Here is a 21507-nt window from a genome sequence, read left to right as displayed (position 1 = left end):
GTAATTTCACTAAAAAGAAAGTTATCAAAAACTGCTCAAAACTGATATACAAAATGACATGATTTGTAGAAAAATGATTTACTAAGTTCAAAAATAATAGTTCAGATAATTTTTTACCTGTAACATGCCTGGGGCTAATTTCCACTACCGGACACGGTTTTATGGCTCTTTAGCCTGTGTATTGCTGTCAAATCAAGCCAATTGCGCTGGTGTATAAATTTGTTAATTGAGGGGCCCATAGTAATAAAAATCGTAACTAGCCAGCCAGCTGGGGGGGGGGGGGGGGGGGGGGGCAGGCCCCCTGGCCCCCCACCTGGACACGTGCCTGGACTTAGTTGCAAAAATAGTTTACACTCGCTTCGTGAAGATAGCCACGTCTTTCGCGGAACTTTCAAAATGGCGTCGGCAAGGTAAATAACTTGATTAGAAAGTACTCGTTTGTGTTTTTCTCTCTAGTTAAAGCTTATTTTGAGGGTTAAAACGTGTAAGAAATGCAATTATTATGATATTAATATATTTACTAGTTATTAGTTAAATTGCGCGATTACAACACATTAATTTCCAGTTTAATTAACGTTGATGTGTTTCGACATGTTTATGCATGAAAGTAATTATTTCGGATATACGTCTATTCCGGAGATGAAAAAGCATTTTACTGAGTAGAATTGACGTTTTTTTTTAAAAACTTTATAAATTTATATCATATTATTTCAACTTTTCCCCTCATAAAATAATATATTCTTTCCCCTTTCTCAAAAGAAAATTTCCCTGAGATAGGTTGTTTGACGGAAGTGTCTATCGGCGCGACCGTTGTGCCGATTATTTTTTCTTATTCGCACGACGGTCGTGCCGATTATTTTTCTTATCGGCATGACGAGTGTTTCAGTAGCGTTTCTATTTTTGACGTAAGGTATATCTTAGTTAAAAATACTAGCTGTTAGTGTTATAGCATCATGTTCATTGTTTAAGATATCAAATCAATAGACTTTAATTGGATATTAAAACAACCATTATTAGTAAAATTAATTGAATAATTCATCAATTGCAAATTAATCAAAAGAATGCAAAGAACACATATTCTTGCATAATTAATAATATAGTTAGTTAGCGTACCTTAATGCCCTTATTTTACTTTTCATATTATGTTTTTAACTCAATAAATCGTGCGTAAGTGATTCAGCATAATGCGGGTAGGTGCATGCTACTTTATGGAGATCTGATAAGGCTTTTAAAAAATTTGTTTCCGGTAATATGCTCAAAAAAATTAGGGTAGGTAGGTCGGAATTTTTTTTTTTTAAGAGACTTTTCGGAAATTACTTTTGTGTCAAAAAATGAATACAAGTAAGGGGGTTATGTCTTTAGAGCGTCAGTAAGTTGATTTCTAACATCACTGACCATGTTTAAAGCATAAAAAGTGCAGTTTTGCAACTTTCTCTGAAAAAGTTGAAAAAAAAAAATTCTCCAAGGAAAAGAACTAAATTTCACATATGTATACAGTATTTTTAGTTGTATCAGTAACAAAAATAATCGACATGATTTTCCAGTCATGATCGTCGTGCGAATAACGAAAATAATCGGCACGACCGTCGTGCGAATAACGAAAATAATTGGCACGATGGTCGTGCGGGTAAGGAAAATTATCGGCATGACCGTCGTGCGGATAGCCTCGACCTTGTTTGACACAACTAGGTCAGTCAGGGGTGTAACTGTTTTAAGTTATGTAACCCATTTCAGTTACTTTTTCATGCATTTTATAACCTGTATTAGTTATAAGATATAGTAAACTCAGGTAAGTTATTCAAAAAAGTATTTTTGCTCTTCTCACAAAGTGACCTTTAAAGTGAAATTAGTAGCAAACTGTGGTTAATCAAATTCTCATAGTCTGATCATGACCTGCTAATAAGCATAATGGGATGTTAAGAGTTTTTTAGCTTTAAAACTTTTGCGTAAAACTATATCAGCCTTGCGTAAAAAATTCTACTGCATAGCTGGAAAGATAAAAGTTCAAGGATTCAGGAAATAATTGTATTAGTCTCATTCTAAATGAGGAATTGGCACAGGAGGGCTTTGTAATATTTTACGATAACTGAAACAAGTTATGAAAGTATAACTCAAATGGGTTATAAACTGCGATAACTTGAAACATTTACACCCCTTACTGTAGATATGAACTCTCTTTCAAGTTATATTATAATGCCTCTAAGGAAGGTTACTGCTGCAATATAGTTAAATTAGTTAAAAATGATTGAAAACCATTTGGACGTGATTATGACCATTTTGCATTTGATTTTGACATATTTTGCATTATTGTTATTGGTTTTATAGCTACTTCTAGCTATATATAGCTAGATTTAGCTATATAGCTAATTTGTGACTTTTCTGGGACCTGTTATTAATAAGTGTGAGAAGTAGTAACATATATATGGCTGAAAACTTCCCCTTTTTGTCTTCGAACGCCGAAAAATTCCACTTCCCGAGGGTAACGATGGGTAACTGTCCCCAAAATTTGTCTAGTGCCCTGCAATCAGTCATGCGCATTTATCAATCTTTACTTCACAATTGACATTCTATACAGACTCTGATAATGACTGACACGTGGCCAAAAACCGCTCCGGGTCAGATTCAATTAGTCACGCCCATTTATCAGTTTTCACTTCTCAATCGACCTCCTTTTTTGGAATACACAGACTTTGATATCTATAGACGCACGGCCGAAAATTGTCCTGGGTCAAAGTTGACTCTTGGACCATATTTGCTATGAGTCAAACAAGCGCCCAGCATTATCATTATATATTCATTTTTTGACACAAAAATAATTTCCGAAGTCTCCCTTAATAAAAAAAAAATTCCAAAAAAAATTTTTTCCGACCTACCTACCCTAATTTTTAGAGCATGTTACCGGAAATGTTTATATTAGTATACTGACACTTGTTTTGTAGAGTAATATACACATATCATTACAAAAACTACAAACAAGTGTCAGTAACTGTATACTGATATAAACATTGAGTTCCGGAAAAGGACTGCCTACAGGGGCCCCACTTCCGGACAGTCAAACGCCTTTAAAAACTCACCATTTTCAAGGAACTGTTACACATGTATGTTTTGATGCATTTGCAATAGCGTGCGAGTGTTGAAATTTCACATAACTAGGTGGAACACAGTTTTCAGCAATTGTTTATTTTTATTTCTTTACAAATGGCATTCATTTTCAAAGGGGGACAACTTTTTCAGAATATTTTAAGTACGGGACAGTACGGTAGAACATGTAATGGTCAAGTAAAATATTGGTAACGATGTTGTTCGTTTATCAAAAATTTCTGTGTTTTGGTGAACCTTAATTCATGTTGTCTGCAATTGCTAGGATTTGAAGCGTTACTATTTCTACCCCACTTGATACCCTGAATGTAAACAAATTGCGCATGCAAATTACAATTTTCATGCCCTTATGGGACATAACTTGTCAACACAGGTAAAGTATCTTTATGACATGACTGTTATGCTTTTCCTTACCTGTTGGGAATTGTGTTTTCCAACTAGGTAAAAACAATCGTCTGGATGATATTAATGAAACAATAATTTGAATAACACCGAAATAAAGCTGTTACTTAACTTGTCCAGAAACTGTTCCTTGGTCTGGATAATGGTTCCCACCCAGTACCAGTTGGTGGTTCCCACCCAGTACCAGTTGGTAAGATAAGCTTGCCACATAGATAACCTTGTTGTATTGTAATAAAATGGATATATCCTTTAAAATTAAGTTCACTATCAGTCAGAAACATTCAAATCCTAAGGTTAACTGCCTGCCGTTACGTAACTGAAAATCTGTTGAAAAACGGCGTTAAACTAAATAAAAAAACAACAGTAATATATATATTTAGATGCTTTTTATGACAAAACTAAAATCTATCCACTTCTTAAAATCTCTTTACTTCTTAATCTTACCTGAGGGAGAAGTCACTTCTCCCTGAAATGAAACTTTACCAGACATATAAGGCAGTCAGTAATTTTTCAAGAATTCTTCAATTGAAATTAAAATTAGCCTAGGTGAAGCATATCTCTGCTTTTAACTCATTAGGCATGTTAGGTAACCACATAATATCTAGCTTATTTCGTAAACATTGATTTTTGTGCTTCATTTGGTAATTTATTGAGCTAAGCTCTTGACATCTTTTTAATTTTAAGCTTGTAAACTGTCGAGTTCCCTCACTAGACATGTTTATAAAAATGACTATATATATTCTATTTTCTTCATGCAGTCCTGGTGGCAGTAGAAGGTCCTCCCCATGCAGTTCACCAAGACGAAATAAGGGTGACAGGATGAATACATCTGTGAGATCTACTGGAAAGAAGGAACAAAATGCAGATAAACCACTGCCAAATATTAATGAGAGATTAGGTATTAATGCATGAATTAGATGAGTCAGACTAATTTTTGTTTTACTTGTACATGCTGCTTATATATATATATCTTTCAAATATTGTATTAGCTATCAGAGCTTATTTCAGTACCAGGGAAATGGAACAGAATGGGGAAAAATGGGGAAGGGTCTTGTGTTATAATAGTTTGAATATACTGTGTACATTATATAAAATCTGGTATGTAGTGTATTCACAATTCTGCAATTATATAAAATCTGGTATGTAGTGTATTCACAATTCTGTAATTATATAGAATCTGGTATGTAGTGTATTCACAATTCTGTAATTATATAAAATCTGGTATGTAGTGTATTGATGATTCTATAATTACCTGTATATAAAATCTGGTATGTAGTGTATTCACAATTTTGTAATTATATAAAATCTGGTATGTAGTGTATTCACAATTTTGTAATTATATAAAATCTGGTATGTAGTGCAGTCTTCGAATTTGGCCACTAGTCCGAAGCCCGAGGCTAGTAAAAACCTAGATCGGACTAGTATTTGTCTCTAGGTGACTAGTCCGAGAGGCTAGTAAAAAAAATCGAGAGAATACGTATAAAATTACCAAAAAAATCCATAGCGTGAGTTTTCTACTAGCGCACCGTATTTGACGAGTGTAGATATTACGCGCACCGGCGGAAATAGACTGGTTAAGCGTTCCTTGCGCTGAATTATCCATAGCGAGAAGCAAAAGGAAAACCAGTCTGTTTAACCTAGCGTGACCTTTACGAAAATAGAAAAGTAAAGTAAACAAATGTTTCAACTAAAATATACACATCTATCTAACTATATATAAAAGGGGTCAGATAAAAAAAACTTACAAATGTATGTTAAATCAAATATCATGGGTAAGTAATAACATTTCATAATAAAACTTACCATCAGATGAGTCAGAGTGTGACATGAATGAGGATTATGTCAACTCGATGCTTGAAATGTTCTCTCGTGAATAAAATGTATAATGAACCAAAATAAAAAGAAAAGAACCTTGTTTTGCAGTTATATTCATATATTTGCATATGTATGATAAAAATGCAATAAGCAATATCAAACAATATCACACAGAGTTTAAAAATGACACCAAACCAATAAAAAATACACCTTTAATAATTTACTGTTCGGACTACCAAAATTCCTTTCGGGCTAGTAAATTCTGCTATGTTGGTAGTCCGGCTGGCTAGTACTTTGAAAAGTTTTTCGTGAAGACTGGTAGTGTATTCACAATTCTGTAATTATATAAAATCTGGTATGTAGTGTATTCACAATTTTGTAATTATATAAAATCTGGTATGTAGTGTATTCACAATTCTGTAATTATATAAAATCTGGTATGTAGTGTATTCACAATTTTGTAATTATATAAAATCTGGTATGTAGTGTATTCACAATTCTGTAATTATATAAAATCTGGTATGTAGTGTATTGATGATTCTATAATTACCTGTATATAAAATCTGGTATGTAGTGTATTCACAATTCTGTAATTATATAAAATCTGGTATGTAGTGTATTGATGATTCTATAATTACCTGTATATAAAATCTGGTATGTAGTGTATTCACAATTCTGTAATTATATAAAATCTGGTATGTAGTGTATTGATGATTCTATAATTACCTGTATATAAAATCTGGCATGTAGTGTATTCACGATTCTATAATTATGTAAAATCTGGGATGTAGTCATTGTAGTGTATTCGCGATTCTATAATTATGTAAAATCTGGAAGTAGTGTATTCACGATCGTTGTTTATTTTATCTTATTTTTTTGTAAGGTCACCTGAGACCATCAAGAGAGTTGTTAGAGTACTACAGAAAGAAAATAGCAGAGTATGATGAAGAACATGAGGGACTTGTGGCCAAGTTGGAGGAATATAAAGTCACTTACGAGGAACAAGTATGTTAGAACTGATGTGATGTAAACCTTGCATGTTAACCACTTCTTTCTAATTTGAAATGTTGAATTACCAACTTAGATGGGTTTTTTTTATCAAGTGCTACTGCTGAACAGTTTAGTATGGATATAATTTCAAATTGCAGCATATTTCACAGTTCTTTATCAGTTGTATTAGATTTCTGATAGTTCCAAGTACTGATTTTTAGCTCGACTATACGAGCTATCCTACTCGACCTGGCATCGGCGTCTTTCCACGTCCCACCTCGGTTTAAGTTTTTTTCCACTTTTTCTTTTTTCCACTTATCTCTGTAATTACTTAATGGATTTAATTCAAACTTAAAATAGTTATTACTCATCATCACCCACATCATCTGACACAAGGGCCATAACTCTGGCACCAATATTTTATGATTTATCCCCCCTTTTCACTTAGATTTTCAGGTTGAAGTTTTGATGCACTTTCACTCTATCTCTGTTATTATTGAATGGATTTGATTCAAACTTAAAATCCTTGTTCAACATCGACACCCACATCATATGACACAAGGTGCATAACTCTGGCACAAATATTTTTTCACATTATAAAGGACGTCATTATGAACCTTACACCACTGTATATAAACAGGAATATGATTGAATGATGTACATGTCTACAACTTTAAAACGCTGTATATAAACAGGAATAGGATTGGTTGATGTATACAACTTTAAAACACTGTATATAAACAGGAATATGATTGGTTAATGTATACTATTTCAGCACAAGATGCAGTGGGAGTTACGGCAGCGAGAGGAAGAGATTGTAGAGTTACAGAAAGCCCTCAGTGACATGCAGATCTATCTGTTCCAGGAGCGTGAACATGTTCTCAGACTCTATGCTGAAAATGATAGATTGAAGGTTTCTCTCTATTCTCACTTAAATTTATTAATAAGTTAACCCCAAATTTAAATGATGAAATTATCTGATTTATTAATAAGTTAACCCCAAATTTAAATAATGAAATTATCTGTAATACATTTCATATTAATGTTATGTTGTTGTAAGGGTCTTTGCATAGCATGGCTATCTGAGAAGTGAGCATATATTTTTTAAAAGCATGGTTTAATTATATGATTGTAATGGTTATCCTTTCATACTGACTTTTGGACCATGTTTGAAGGTATGTTAGATCCAAATTTTATATTAAAAACATGAACAAATACATATAGGTTATGTCAACATAAAACAAACAGTTTTATGTGTATTAACACACACTGTATACATGTATAGATAAACACAGTATAAATGTGTACTACCACTAATATAACTTATACTGCATGACATTTAATTATGAATGTAGTTCAACATGCAAATTTAATTCAAATATTTAGGTAATCAGTTAAATACATTTGATGAGGATTATATACAGATGAAGAAAATATCTAGAGATGAAATATTTTAGTGCTCTGGATAAGTTTAACATAGAGGACCTGAACTTATAATTCAGTCAGCCCATTATAATATGTCTAGCGGAATCTGTGTTTATATACTTTCCTCACTTAAGGTGATGCCTACCTCTTGAAAACGGGATTTATATTCTGTCTCTTCTTATTTAAACTTCATTAGTTTAATCTATTAAGTAAGTTTTGTTTCAGATTCGAGAACTTGAGGATAAGAAGAAGATACAACAGTTGTTGGCGTTGAGTGGAACTCCAGATCATGAAATCACATACTTCCATAAGGAGCCACCAGCCAAAGCTGTGATTGAACAAAAGGCTCCAAAACGACCACAAAGTGCAAACTTACAAACCAAAAGTAAGTTGCTCATTTTAGCAGGGCGTCCAAAATTGCTTTTTCTTTTTGTTATGCCCCTGGCATCTACTGATGCGGGAGGCATATAGTGATTGTCCTGTACGTCTGTCCGTTCCTTAGTGCGTCCGTCCGTACAAGGTTAACCAAATGGGACCGTTTCGTCTAGCATCAATACCCCCAACTAGAATGACTTTATACTAATGCAGATGTAACCTGTGACCATTCCTCTTCTTCAGACATCACCTGACCTCAGTTTGACCTTGAACTTGACCTTGTTTTGGACTTAGGTTGCTTTGTATCGACAAGAATGCCACCGGGGACATCAAGTGTTTATTGAACGCAGCTTCTTGTTTTTCTACTGATTTTCAACAAAAAATTTGAAAAATACTGGTCTGAGAAGAAGGGTGAAAAATAAATTTGAAGAAAAAAATTAAGTTGGAAATCAAAGGCACCTGCCAGGAGGAAATTGTTAGCCTGTGTCACTGACACTTTTTAATTAATTGTAAGACTGTTTGAACATGCTGAAAAACAAAAACAGAAATTTGTGCACAGTGATGAATTATGTTGGGAGATGACAAAAGGTTGTTGATTTAGTCCATGCTGGTTAGGGTTTGTATGTGCAAGTTGCCTTTAATTCTCGATCAGAAGTGGCTAGATGCAGCACAATCCAATCTGAATAAAGTAAAAATTGAATTTTAACCTTGTGCAATGGACCAGTTGCCAAATGTCGGATCACTCCGCCTCTTAGATCGCTTGGTGTGGAAATGCGAAACCTTCGACAAACAAAGTTCAAAATGACGGATGCAAAAATGCTTAAATATTTCCCTTAAAGCAGCATGCCTCAAGATTTTGCTAAAAAATAATTTTTCTTTCAAATTGAAGTTTGGTCATATTATGAACATTAGAATATGATTTTTTTGTGCCCCCCCACCCCCCGAGAGTGGTGGGGGCATATAGATTTGGTCTTGTCCGTGCGTCCGAAGTTCGTGACATGCCTAGCTCGAAAAGTATTTGATATAAATTGATGAAACTTTGCATGAGTCTTTATCATGATATGAACTTGCGCACCTCCTATTTTTTGTCTGGCTCCGCCCTCCCTATTTTCACAGTTAATGGCCCCTGAAATAGTCAAAAATGCACATTTTCACCTTGTGACACGCCTAGCTCAAAAAGTATTTGATATAGATTCATGAAACCTTGCATGAGTCTTAATCATGAATTGAACTTGCACACCTCATGTTTTTCATTTGGGTGCGCTCCCTATTTTCAGAGTTATAGCCCCTGAAATAGTCAAAAATGCACATTTTTACCTTGTGACACGCCTAGCTCAAAAAGTATTTGATACAGATTCATGAAACCTTGCATGAGTCTTAATCATGAATTGAACTTGCACACCTCCTGTTTTTCATTTGGGTGCGCTCCCTATTTTCAGAGTTATAGCCCCTGAAATAGTCAAAAATGCACATTTTCACCTTGTAACACGCCTAGCTCAAAAAGTATTTGATATAGATTCATGAAACCTTGCATGAGTCTTAATCATGAATTGAACTTGCACACCTCATGTTTTTCATTTGGGTGCGCTCCCTATTTTCAGAGTTATAGCCCCTGAAATAGTCAAAAATGCACATTTTAACCTTGTGACATGCCTAGCTCAAAAAGTATTTGATACAGATTCATGAAACCTTGCATGAGTCTTAATCATGAATTGAACTTGCACACCTCCTGTTTTTCATTTGGGTGCGCTCCCTATTTTCAGAGTTATAGCCCCTGAAATAGTCAAAAATGCACATTTTCACCTTGTAACACGCCTAGCTCAAAAAGTATTTGATATAGATTCATGAAACCTTGCATGAGTCTTAATCGTTATATGAACTTGTGCACCTCCTATTTTTCATTTGGGTCCACTCCCTATTTTTAGAGTTATGGCCCCTGAAATAGTCGAAAATGCACATTTTCACCTTGTGACACGCCTAGCTCAAAAAGTATTTGATATAGATTCATGAAACCTTGCTTTAAATTTGTTTTTCTTCAGAAGACAATAAGAAACAGGGCTCCTCAACAAAGAGTTCAGTAGCATTGTCAGCAGAAGACAAATATCACCATGACAACCAGGCATTGTCTTTACAAGTGGAATCGCTCCAGTCACAAATACAAGAACAGGCAAAACTAGCTAAAGAACAGGTAAATATTGTGGGTTGATAAACCATACACATGTAAGAATGGTTTGTTGAAAACCAGTTTCTTGGACTATAGGTTTGGTCAGTCTGTCATTCCATCCCATTCTTGTGCAGACTATAACTCTGTTGCATTGGAGGATTTTGCCATTATGAGAGAAATGTTCCCCGTAATGAGTTGCTGTGTTAGAGTTTACTTTATGACCTGTAGCTCAAACAGAGTTGGCACATCTTTTCCTCATCACAAGACAAATGTGACACACACAAGACCAAGACTACAGGCTCAAAAGCCAAGGTCACACTCAAGTATCAAAGTCTTAGATCATTTTTTTTCTGGGCCCTTTTAAGCCCTTCTTATTTTTGAAAAAGTCTAAGAGGTAGTGTTATCACTTGATCAAGTATTCCCAGTGGCCTTGTTTCAAGTTTTTATTTAGGTTGACTTTTTCTCAAAAGCTGTAAGAGCTACAGCTTTGAAACTTTGCTTGCTTGTTTGTCATCATTAAAGAAGTAAGTAGGCCAAAAACCATGACTCTCACTTGCATTATTCAGAATTAAGGGCCCTTTTTGAACTTTGAAAATTTAATTTTCTTAGATGAAATATTGTTTAGGTCCAGCTTTCATCAATACTTTAAGAGCTACAGCTTTTAAACTTTGTATATTTATCATTAGATCTGTAGGTAAGTCAAGAAGCATAAATCTGTTCTGCATTTGTCAGAATTAATGCTTTTTTAAAAAAAAAAATTAAGATGGTATTTCTTGGTTATTTGTTGCTCATCTGAGCAGTGCTCAGGGAGAGCTAATGTGGTCACTTTCCATCCGTTGTCTGCCGGTCCATCCACATTTTTCTTCAAAATGACATCTTCTCTGAAACCATTTGGTGGAAGTTGATAAAACTTGGCCTGGATGTTCCTTGCATGGTCTTCTTCCAAAGTTGTTCAAACAGTTCCACTTGGTAGCACATAGGGGCCACCGAAGCCGAAGAAATAGAATATCATCAAATGACATTTCCTAACCACAAGTCTTGATTTTGAAATAATTTCACACAAATGGTCCTTCTATGACTCTTTATTAAGATTGTTGAAATTATTTAGACTCCTCAAAAACATGGCTGCCAGGGGCTGAGGTCACTTTTCCATATATTTATAGAATACAATAGAAGTCTTTTTGTCTGAAACTGTTGACCTGATTTGTAAATAATTTTATACTAATGGTCCTTGTGTGACCCTCTACATAGACTGTTAAAATCATTCCAATTTGTCAAAAAATATGGCTGCATTCCAGTTTGTCAAAAATCATGGCCGCCAGGGGGTATGGTCACTAAAATCTTGTTTTATTAAACTGTTGATTTGTCCTTATGCCCCTGGCATCTACTGATGCGGGAGGCATATAGTGATTGTCCTGTTCGTTCGTCCGTCCGTACGAGGTTAACCAAATGGGACTGTTTCGTCTAGCATCAATACCCCTTACTAGGATGACTTGATACTAATGCAGATGTAACCTGTGACCATTCCTCATCTTCAGACATCACCTGACCTCAGTTTGACCATGACCTTGAACTTGACCTCGTTTTGGACTTAGGTTGCTTTGTATTGACAAGGATGCCACCGGGGGCATCAAGCGTTTATTGAACACAGCTAATAGTTTTTAAATAACTTCACACAAATGGTCCTTGTGTGATCATCTATCAAGATTGTCAAATTTTTCCGTTTTGTGAAAAAAACATTGGCACCAACGGGTGTGGTCACTTTTCCCTGTATTTGTATAGTGGAAACTGTTTGATATTGTTTCTTAGTATCCTATGTTATCATTCCCCAAGCATCTTACACCACCTTACACCCCCCACCCCCCAGCACACACATTACCTGCCCGTATTTATTTAGTAGAAACCTTTTTAAGATAGTCTTGTTGGAAAACATTTGTACTACTTCAAAATAATTTCACAGACATTTTCCTTGCATCATCATCTACCAAAAACTGTTCAAGCAAGCAGCTTAACTCAAGTGAGCAATCTGTTACCATCATGGCCCTGTTGTTTTTGACATTTTTGGAGAAGTGGGGGCCTCTGTGACTGAGTGGTTAAGGTCGCTGACTTTGAATCACTTGGCCCTCACCGATGTGAGTTTGAGCCTCACTCAGAGATTTAAACTCTTCATGTGAAGAAGCTATCCAGCTGTCTTACAGAATGTTGATGGTCCTACCCAGGTGCCTGCCCGTGATGGAATAGTGCACAAAGGGGCACCTGTGGTTTTCCTCTACCATCAAAGCTCGAAAGTTGCCATATAACATATGATTGTGTTGGTGTGACGTTAACCCAACAAAACAAACAAACAAATTCCAACAAAAGTTCCAGTTTAATATATATATAAAACATCCCTAACTTGATGATATACTGAGTTCAAAGTGCTTGTAGGAACAATGTTGAAGCTTGATATATTTCAATACAGGTTCAAGCCCTTATAGAAGATCGACGTGTGAAGGAAGAAGAACTTGAAACTAGACGACAAAGGGATGAGGCCAAAATACATACACTCACAGAAAAGTAGGTTTTGTTTTTCTAGATGCTTGGTACGAAATTGAGTTATTGAATTTTTAAAATCTTAAATGTTGAGTGTTAGTTCTTCTCAATAGGAGAGCATGTAGCATACAAAATATAATCTGTTAGAAAGACATAAATTATCTTCTCCAGGATAATTTTAAAATTAGTCTGTATTTGCGTGATTAATGATTTAACTCTGTTTCCTATGGGAAAAATGTCACATCTGTGATTTACTTGTGTGACTTATTTAGGGGAATATCACTCCTGTCAGTTACTTGCATGATTATAATAACCTCTTTATCCTATCTGTTACTTGTGTGATTCATGATTGACCTCTTTGTTGTGGGAGGATGTCACACCTGTCATTCGTGATTGACATGGGTTTCCTTTGGAAAGGATGTCAAACCTGTCAGTTACTTGCATGATGGATTTTGTTCAGGAATTCTATGGGAGGGTCTTTTCACCCAAAGACACCCCAAAACATGTAAAAACAATAATTACCTTAGCCCTGAGATGTAAAAATGATAAATTATTTTGATTTTATGGGTTTTTTAATCATATGAAAACAATACCTCAAGAGGAACTATCCAGGAAAGCTTAACTGTAATAAAGGAGCCGCAGTTATGCCTCTTGCATTGAGAAAAGACAGTATTTAGTTATGGTTTAGTTATGTGGATACTGATGACAATGGAGGGGCACTCTGTCCATGGCTCATTCACACTCAAAGAATAAACAAGAATATAATATCACATAGAATAAATATGTATTACAAATAGTGAATGGAACTCGAGGAAATCTGCCTTCAACAAATCTATTCTAAAGGTTAATTAACTGTAATAACATGTCTTCAGTACATTTTTTGATAAAATAACTGAGGTGTCTTGGGGTATCTTGGGGTGAAAAGACCTGCTGGAAATTCTGTAGCGCTAGTATGTTGACTTTAAAATAGTGTAAATGTAACACAGACTTCAAATGCAAATAATGGTTCAGTGTGAATTCAGAGTTTTTAGTTACCAGAAATGCTTATTTACTAAACATTGTTCAGATTGTATCACATTAAAGTGTTATTTAATGACAAACTTAACAGTTTGTTTTGATGTCCCTACTTTTGATTTTCCAGTAACCACTAACAACTGTATTTCAGGCTTCATAAAACCCAAGATCTGTTGTACGAGAGCACCAAAGATTTCTTGGAGTTGCGATATCAGGGCCGTGGTAATGAACGTAATTGGATGGCTGAAAAAGACAAGCTTCTCAGGGACCTTGATCAGTGTAAACAACAAATGAACATTACAAGAAAAGATGACGTGTTGAATTCCTCCAACCTGTATGAGAGTAGATCTCATTATATTGAAGAGTTAAAGGTGAGATGATAGTCCAGTGAACACTATCTCATGTTTTGAAATACATGCATATGTCAAAAAATGTTCTTGCTCCTAACACAAGGAAAATTTACATTTAACATGGTATACTTATTTTTATATTTAGTTGATGGCAATATTTTGAACTGTCACAGTATAGTTGTAACATAAGCATTGCTGCAAGGTATCGGGTGAATATTGGTTATTGTATCAAAAACAGGAATAATAGGAACTGTTGCTTTAAATATTATTTATGTATTTCAGACAGTTCATTTTGATAAAGAGTAAACAAGTAGGTTTGCTGATGTTATTAATGAATATTGTATACATTGTAGTCCCTGGAGTACCAACTACAACAATCACAGAAGTTGTCAGAGATGTATAGGGAACAGGTGATACAGTTAGAGGATGAGTTGTCAAGGATACGAGAGGAGGGAGATGTTACCAGAGAAATATTTAAGGTAGTTTTTATTCTTTCACTTCATTGTTAACATTGTTTTGACCATGTTTTTGTTTCTGAGTATCTTAACTGGTCCATACTTGTATTCGCTACCTTGAATTGAATCCAGTTTGCACAGCCTCTGATAAAGCTGCTCCATCATGGCATCTTAATTAAGGGAAGTTTTTTTTTTTGTTAGGTGTAACGTCTCAACGACGAAATTATAGGTCATGTGGCGACTTTACAGCAAGTGCCCCTTCAATCATTATTTCATCATGAATAGGCACCTGGTTAGAACCATTAACCTTCCGTAACCCAGCTGGATGGCTTCCTCACATAAAGAATTCAATGCTTTGAATGAGGCTTGAACCCATCGGTGAGGGGCAAATGATTTGAAGACAGCAACCATAACCACCTTGGCCATGGAGGCCCCTAAAGGGGAGTTTAGCAAGAAATATTGAGCCTAGATAAGCTTTAGATTTCTTACTTGGCTTTTCTAAGTACATTTGTAGATGATCTGGACAAAAACTGACCAAGAACAATAGCACAAACAACATTGTCCATTTCTTTACAATTGTAATTCTAGTTCCATAATACCTGGCTATGTACAAAGCAGAAAATACTGCTAAAATCATTTTTTTTTTTTTTTTTTTAGCTCAGGTGAAGTTTTCTGATCGCTCGATGTCCGTCGTCTGTCAACATTTAGCTTGTGTATGCGATAGAGGCTGTATTTTTCAGTTAATCTTCATGAATATTGGTCAGAATGATAACCTTGATGAAATCTAGGCCGAGTTCGAAAATGGGTCATCTAGTCTCAAAAACTAGGTCACTAGGTCAAATAAAAGAAAAACCTTGTGTATGCGATAGAGGCTGTATTTTTCAATTATTCTTCATGAATATTGGTCAGAATGATAACCTTGATGAAATCTAGGCCGAGTTCGAAAATGGGTCATCTTGAGTCAAAAACTAGGTCACTAGGTCAAGTCAAAGAAAAACCTTGTGTATGCGATAGAGGCGGTATTTTTCAATTGATCTTCAAGAATTTTGGTCAGAATGATTACCTTGATGAAATCTAGGCTGAGTTAGAAAATGAGTCATCTGGGGTCAAAAACTAGGTCACTAGGTCAAATCAAGGAAAAACCTTGTGTATGCGATAGAGGCTGTATTTTTCAATTGATCTTCATGAATTTTGGTCAGAATGATTACCATGATGAAATTTAGACCAAGTTCAAAAATGGGTCATCTGGGATCAAAAACTAGGCCACTAGGTCAAATCAAAGAAAAACCTTGTGTATGCAATAGAGGCTTTATTTTTCAACTGATCTTCATGAAATTTAGCCAGAATGATTACCTTGATAAAATCTAGGCCGAGTTCGAAAATGGGTCATCTGGGTTCAAAAACTAGGTCACTAGGTCAAATTGAAGAAAAACATTGTGTATGCAATAGAGGATGTATTTTTCAATTGATCTTCATGAAATTTGGTCAGAGTGATTGCCTTGATGAAATCTAGGTCGAGTTTGAATATGGGTTATCTGAGGTCAAAGCTAGGTCACTAGGTCAAATTAAAGAAAAATCTTGTGTATGCGATAGAGACTGTTTTTTTCAATTTATTTTTATGAATATTGGTCAGGATGATTGCCTTAATGAAATCTAGGTCGAATTTGAATATGGGTCATCTGATGTCAAAAACTAGGTCACTTGGTCAAATCAAAGAAAAAACTTGTGTATGTGATAGAGGCTGTATTTTTCAATTGATCTTCATGAATTTTGGTCAGAATGATTGCCTTGATAAAATGTAGGTCGAGTTTGAACATGGGTCATCTAGGGTCAAAAACTAGGTCATATCTAAGAAAATGCTTGTTTTATCGCAAGAGACCAATTTTTTGGTCCAATCTTAATGAAAATTGGTCAGAATATTTGTTTCCATGAAATCACTAGGTCAAACATGTTTTACACTGTTATGGTGTGTTTCTTAGATGAGCGACCTAGGGCCATCTTGGCCCTCTTGTTTTTTTTTATTGTAAGAGTTTGTCTAAGAAATGAACAGATACACATCTTAAAAGTCTTACATCTTAAAATGAAGGAAAGATGATTCTTTTTAAGTTTGTTTTTTTTTTTATGAAAAAAAAAAATTAGATTCTAGTTTTTGTCAAAATGTCAAGAATTTTGTAGCTTTAGACAAAAATTCATCAAAAAGAACAGTATGAAATAATGTTCATTGTCTTCCATTATATAGGATCGAGGAGAGAAAATGAGCAGTAGACTAAAGTTAATGAATCAGCGTTATCAGGATCTAGAAAGACGACGTAATTTAGAAGTGGAAGGATTTAAAACAGATATTAAAAACCTCAGGACCAGACTGAAGGAAGTGGAGAGACAGCTGTATAAGGTATAAAATCTGATCTAAGTCACTTGTTGGCAGGTGAAAGGTCAGTTTAATTTGAGAAATCTTTGTGACATAGAAAAAGGTGTTTCACTGTGGGGAATCATATCTCTAAACCAAAGTTACATTTTGAAGAACTTGAATAAATTTCATATCATGATAAGATATGAAAATTAAACATAGCCTAATATATGACTCATGAAAATTGTTAAATTATTATGTAGTTGACAATAATGATAGATATCCTGTAATTACAAACATTAAGGAAAATAAGAAGGTGATTGTGATTGAAATCTGTGTAGTTTTAGGATACATCTATGTTGCCATATGATAGGCTATATTGAGATTTACAGCAAAAGTTGCTTCTGTATTATCCTATATTATTCATAAATTCATTTTGGTTTAGAGATTATTTTGATCATGTGGTTACCCACAGTGTGTTTGTGTTGTCTTATGTATTTGGTCGCAGAAAATGTTTACAGTATTGATAATTCAGATGGTTATCTCTCTTCATTGGCTATGTTGTTACCTCAGATACTTCCAACAAAGTTAAGTTGGGTTTTAGGTATTATTTGTCTATAGTAGTTTTAAAAATACCATACCTTGTCACATGATACTTGTTTTCCACTAATTCAAGAAACTAAATCAACAGTGTTGAAATAAAAATGGGCAAAAAAGGTCATTTGTATTTTCCACTACATATTCCTTTTTCCACAACCACAGGTTACAATTGGCTTCTCAGAGGACATGGATGTCAAGCGTCCAGACGACTTAGATATGCAGATACTGAGAAATATACGGGCAACGTCAGGACGTTCTAAGAAAATGGTTGGCGAACTGAAAAATCTTAAAGCTAAAATGTATGGAATTGAAAATGATCTGAAACATTTATGAAAATACATCATGAAGAGCATTTAGGAAGGCATTTGTTTACAGATCAAGAAGACCGAGATTTAAGGAGAAAAGAAGAAGTGACTTATTTACAGACAAGTCCGCAATGATTTTTCTTTGTTTTTGTAGGACAAGTTTCATAGACAGACTCTTTTATCAAATGTTTGGGTATTTATAAGGAAAAGAAAGAAAAATTGAATGGTGTAATTTGGTGGTCAAAAGAGAGCGGATGGTATTTCTTCCTTTATGTCGTTACTGGAATGCCTAGTATTTTTGTGACTTTGCGTATTCAGATTTTCAGAATTTGAAAATTGAAAATTTTAAAAATAATGTTATAACACATTGAATCTAATGAATGGAGTTTGTTTATATATGTAGCAAGGTACCTTTGTTATATTTTGTCAGTTCAAGAATTATGTAGAATTTTATTATACTTCAGGAATCCTCATATTAATAGACTGGGTTTGCTAAAAATAAAAAATTAGAGTTAAGAAGATATTAGGTAAAAAGTAAAGTAGTTTCAGTGGTCCTGGGTTTGTACTAGCAGTTCTTTGTGAAGAATAAGACTATAACACAATATTCATTCATACCTTTGTCATGAAACATTAAAAAAAAAGACATTGTCAGTCAGTGTTTTATAGAACATTTTACATTGATGTACTCGGAATAGATTGTTGTGATTTTATTCAGTAGATTTTCACATGAATATCTGACTGATAAATACATCAAATTAATTGTTTGAGAATTGTTACTGTATGTGTGAGTGTGTCGCCCTAGAGCTGAAGAGAAGTTTATATTCCAAGTTATATTAAACAATATACAGGACTGTCTTGTATATAAGAGAGGAAAATCATTTTAACATATACATTCAATTTTCAGATGTTGTACTGTGATAGATTATGTAGATAACATGTATTTATGAAACTTTTTTTCAATAATAAAGTAGATGACATATAACAAGTTGTTACTTTTTAACCAGCACAAGACCCAGTTCATTTGCTTTAACAATGAGGGTCAGAGACTTAGAGATACTTTCTCTAGACAGTTTATGCAAGGAATTTAAAAGGATATGTACTTTATATATCAGGATGACCTGTACTACAGCAGACCCAAGTTCCAAGCTCTATAGTCTTTGCAATTGATGTATTTTGTTGCCTTCCTTCAGCAAACTGTTACATCAAACCAGTCCAGTAAATGAATTTGAGTCATAGCAAAAGGAAGGTTAAAGGTTCTGTATTTACCTAAAGCTAGAATCACACTGCCCTGGATGGGCTTGCGGATGAGTTCTGAATAGCATCCGTAGAACTCCTGGCTCAGTTGTTGGTCAGTCTAGTTTTGAATATGCTCAAAATTTTGCCATGGATAATATAAGGAATCTGTAATAAATCCGTAACAGTTCTGAAAAGATCGTAGCCATAACAGTCCGGAAGACAATCACTGGTAAAAAAATACAAGCTATTTCGATTTTATTCCAGTTCTAATAAGGTTAATTAAGATTCTGTTCTGATTGTATCAGAGATTTATAATGTTACAAATTCGCAGAACCCATTTTTAGCTCATCTGATTTTTTGAAGAAAAAAAGAGTTATTGTCATCACTTGATCGGCATCGGTGTTGCCTGGTTAAGTTTTATGTTTAGGTCAGCTTTTCTCCTAAACTATCAAAGCTATTGCTTTGAAACTTGCAACACTTGCTCACCATCATAAGCTGACCCTGTACAGCAAGAAACATAACTCCATCCTGCTTTTTGCAAGATTTATGGCCCCTTTTGTACTTAGAAAATATCAGATTTCTTGGTTAAGTTTTATGTTTAGGTAAACTTTTCTCCTAAACTATCAAAGCTATTGGTTTGAAACTTGCAACACTTGTTCACCATCATAAGCTGACCCTGTACATCAAGAAACATAACTCCATCCTGCTTTTTGCAAGAATTATTGCCCCTTTTGGACTTAGAAAATCAGTTTTCTTGGTTAAGTTTTATGTTTAGGTCAGCTTTTCTCCTAAACTATCAAAGCTATTTCTTTAAAACTTGCAACACTTGTTCATCATTATAAGCTGACCCTGTACAGCAAGAAACATAACTCCATCCTGCTTTTTGCAAGATTTATGGCCCCTTTTGGACTTAGAAAATCAGTTTTCTTTGTTAAGTTTTATGTTTAGGTCAGCTTTTCTCCTCAACTATTCAAGCTATTGCTTTGAAACTTGCAACAGTTGTTCACCATCATAAGCTGACTATGTACATCAAGAAACATAACTCCATCCTGCTTTTTGCAAGAATTATGGCCCTTTTTTGACTTAGAAAATCATAGGTAGGACAATTTTTCTAATACCAGGTATACAAAAAAAAAAAAAATCAGATGAGCGTCAGCACCCGTAAGGCGGTGCTCTTGTTTTCTAACACATCCGGTAATTCCAGGGATGGGAATCTGGAACTCGTCTGCAAGACCATCCAGGGCAGTGTAATTCTAGCTTAAGAAGGGAACGTGCTCATGATGAGCTGCTGTGATCACTCGTCATCCATCTGTCGTCACTCATTTTCTTCTTGACATATCTGACAAAATTACTTGGAAAGTAATCCTCTACTGAAATTGTTCAAATCATTCCAAACATATATATATATTTCTATTGGAAACTTTTAAAACTTTGCCATGAGCTGGTGACCCAATTTGAAAATGATTTTACAGAAATACTACTTTGGTGACCCTTTACATATGTTATTCAAATTATTCTGAATAACAAAAAAACATGGCCACCAGTACTAAAAATGTTTAAAAAAAAGTCTTCAAATGACATCTCTTAAATCGCTGGTCTGATTTTAAACAATTTCGTAGAAATGTTCATTTAGTGACCCATTACCAAGATTGTTCAAATGGTTCTGATTCGTCAAATTACCATGAGGGAGACATTTTCATGCACTTCCCTACATGTATATGGCAGAAACTTTATAAATCCTCTCGTCAGAAACTGATGGTCAAATTTTAAAGTATTATCATACAAATTGTCCTTTGGTGACCCCCTACTAACATTGCTCAAATTATTCGTTCAAAAAAATTGGTAGCTAAGGTGCAAAATAAATTTTCCCTCTATATAAAATCATAGTGGAGATTTTCCAGTCATAAACCATTTGTCTAATAACTGCATGTTTTGTTTGAGTGACCCTCTATGAATATGTTTGTATTTTGAAACACTTAGCTTGTCAAAAATACATGGCCATCAATCTCTCCCTCTCTGTATATATATTAAGACTTGGCCTTACATCTTGAGAAAAAAAATCAACATCAAATCATAGAAAAATCACATGAAAATGGAACAGCATAGTTATAAAACATGTATTTTATTCTACATGACAACTGTCAGTTTACTGATATAAATATTGAATTCCAGAAAAGGCCTGCATAAAGATGCCACACATTATATTTTCAAATGAGGGATTGTGTGCACGTAACATTGTCATGTTTAACAAGAGTGCCAGAATGTCACAATATACGCCCGTCACAGCAAATTTCTTTACTCTAGCACCTGTATTTGCAAATGGAATTTTAATTTTGTGGTTGTTTAGTAATCATTGCAAGTCTTTTGTTTTTCTAAGTCCACAAAAAAAATCCTTACC

The 21507-nt window shown here is 34.5% G+C and overlaps 1 protein-coding gene across 2 annotated transcripts; it reads left to right on the top strand.

The window, feature by feature from the left end:
- The first annotated feature begins 334 nt into the window (after nucleotides 1-334).
- Nucleotides 335-18866, top strand: LOC123529080 (coiled-coil domain-containing protein 77-like). Of its 2 annotated transcripts, none has more exons than XM_045309284.2 (11): nucleotides 335-410; nucleotides 4260-4399; nucleotides 6200-6321; nucleotides 7082-7219; nucleotides 7957-8116; nucleotides 10146-10294; nucleotides 12732-12826; nucleotides 13968-14187; nucleotides 14520-14645; nucleotides 16861-17013; nucleotides 17731-18866. In XM_045309284.2, exons 1-11 carry the CDS (start codon nucleotides 397-399, stop codon nucleotides 17899-17901), a joined length of 1488 nt encoding a protein of 495 aa, XP_045165219.2. In that variant the 5' UTR covers nucleotides 335-396; the 3' UTR covers nucleotides 17902-18866. The 2 variants fall into 2 exon arrangements, with proteins under 2 accessions (XP_045165219.2, XP_045165218.2); XM_045309283.2 differs by lacking the exon at nucleotides 335-410 and adding an exon at nucleotides 577-659.
- The last annotated feature ends 2641 nt before the right edge of the window (nucleotides 18867-21507 follow it).

This window comes from Mercenaria mercenaria, chromosome 13 (genome assembly GCF_021730395.1).
Source record: "Mercenaria mercenaria strain notata chromosome 13, MADL_Memer_1, whole genome shotgun sequence".
NCBI lineage: Eukaryota > Metazoa > Mollusca > Bivalvia > Venerida > Veneridae > Mercenaria > Mercenaria mercenaria.
The sequence above is the reverse complement of the archived record's forward strand: the minus strand, read 5'-3'. Positions and strand labels throughout refer to the sequence as shown.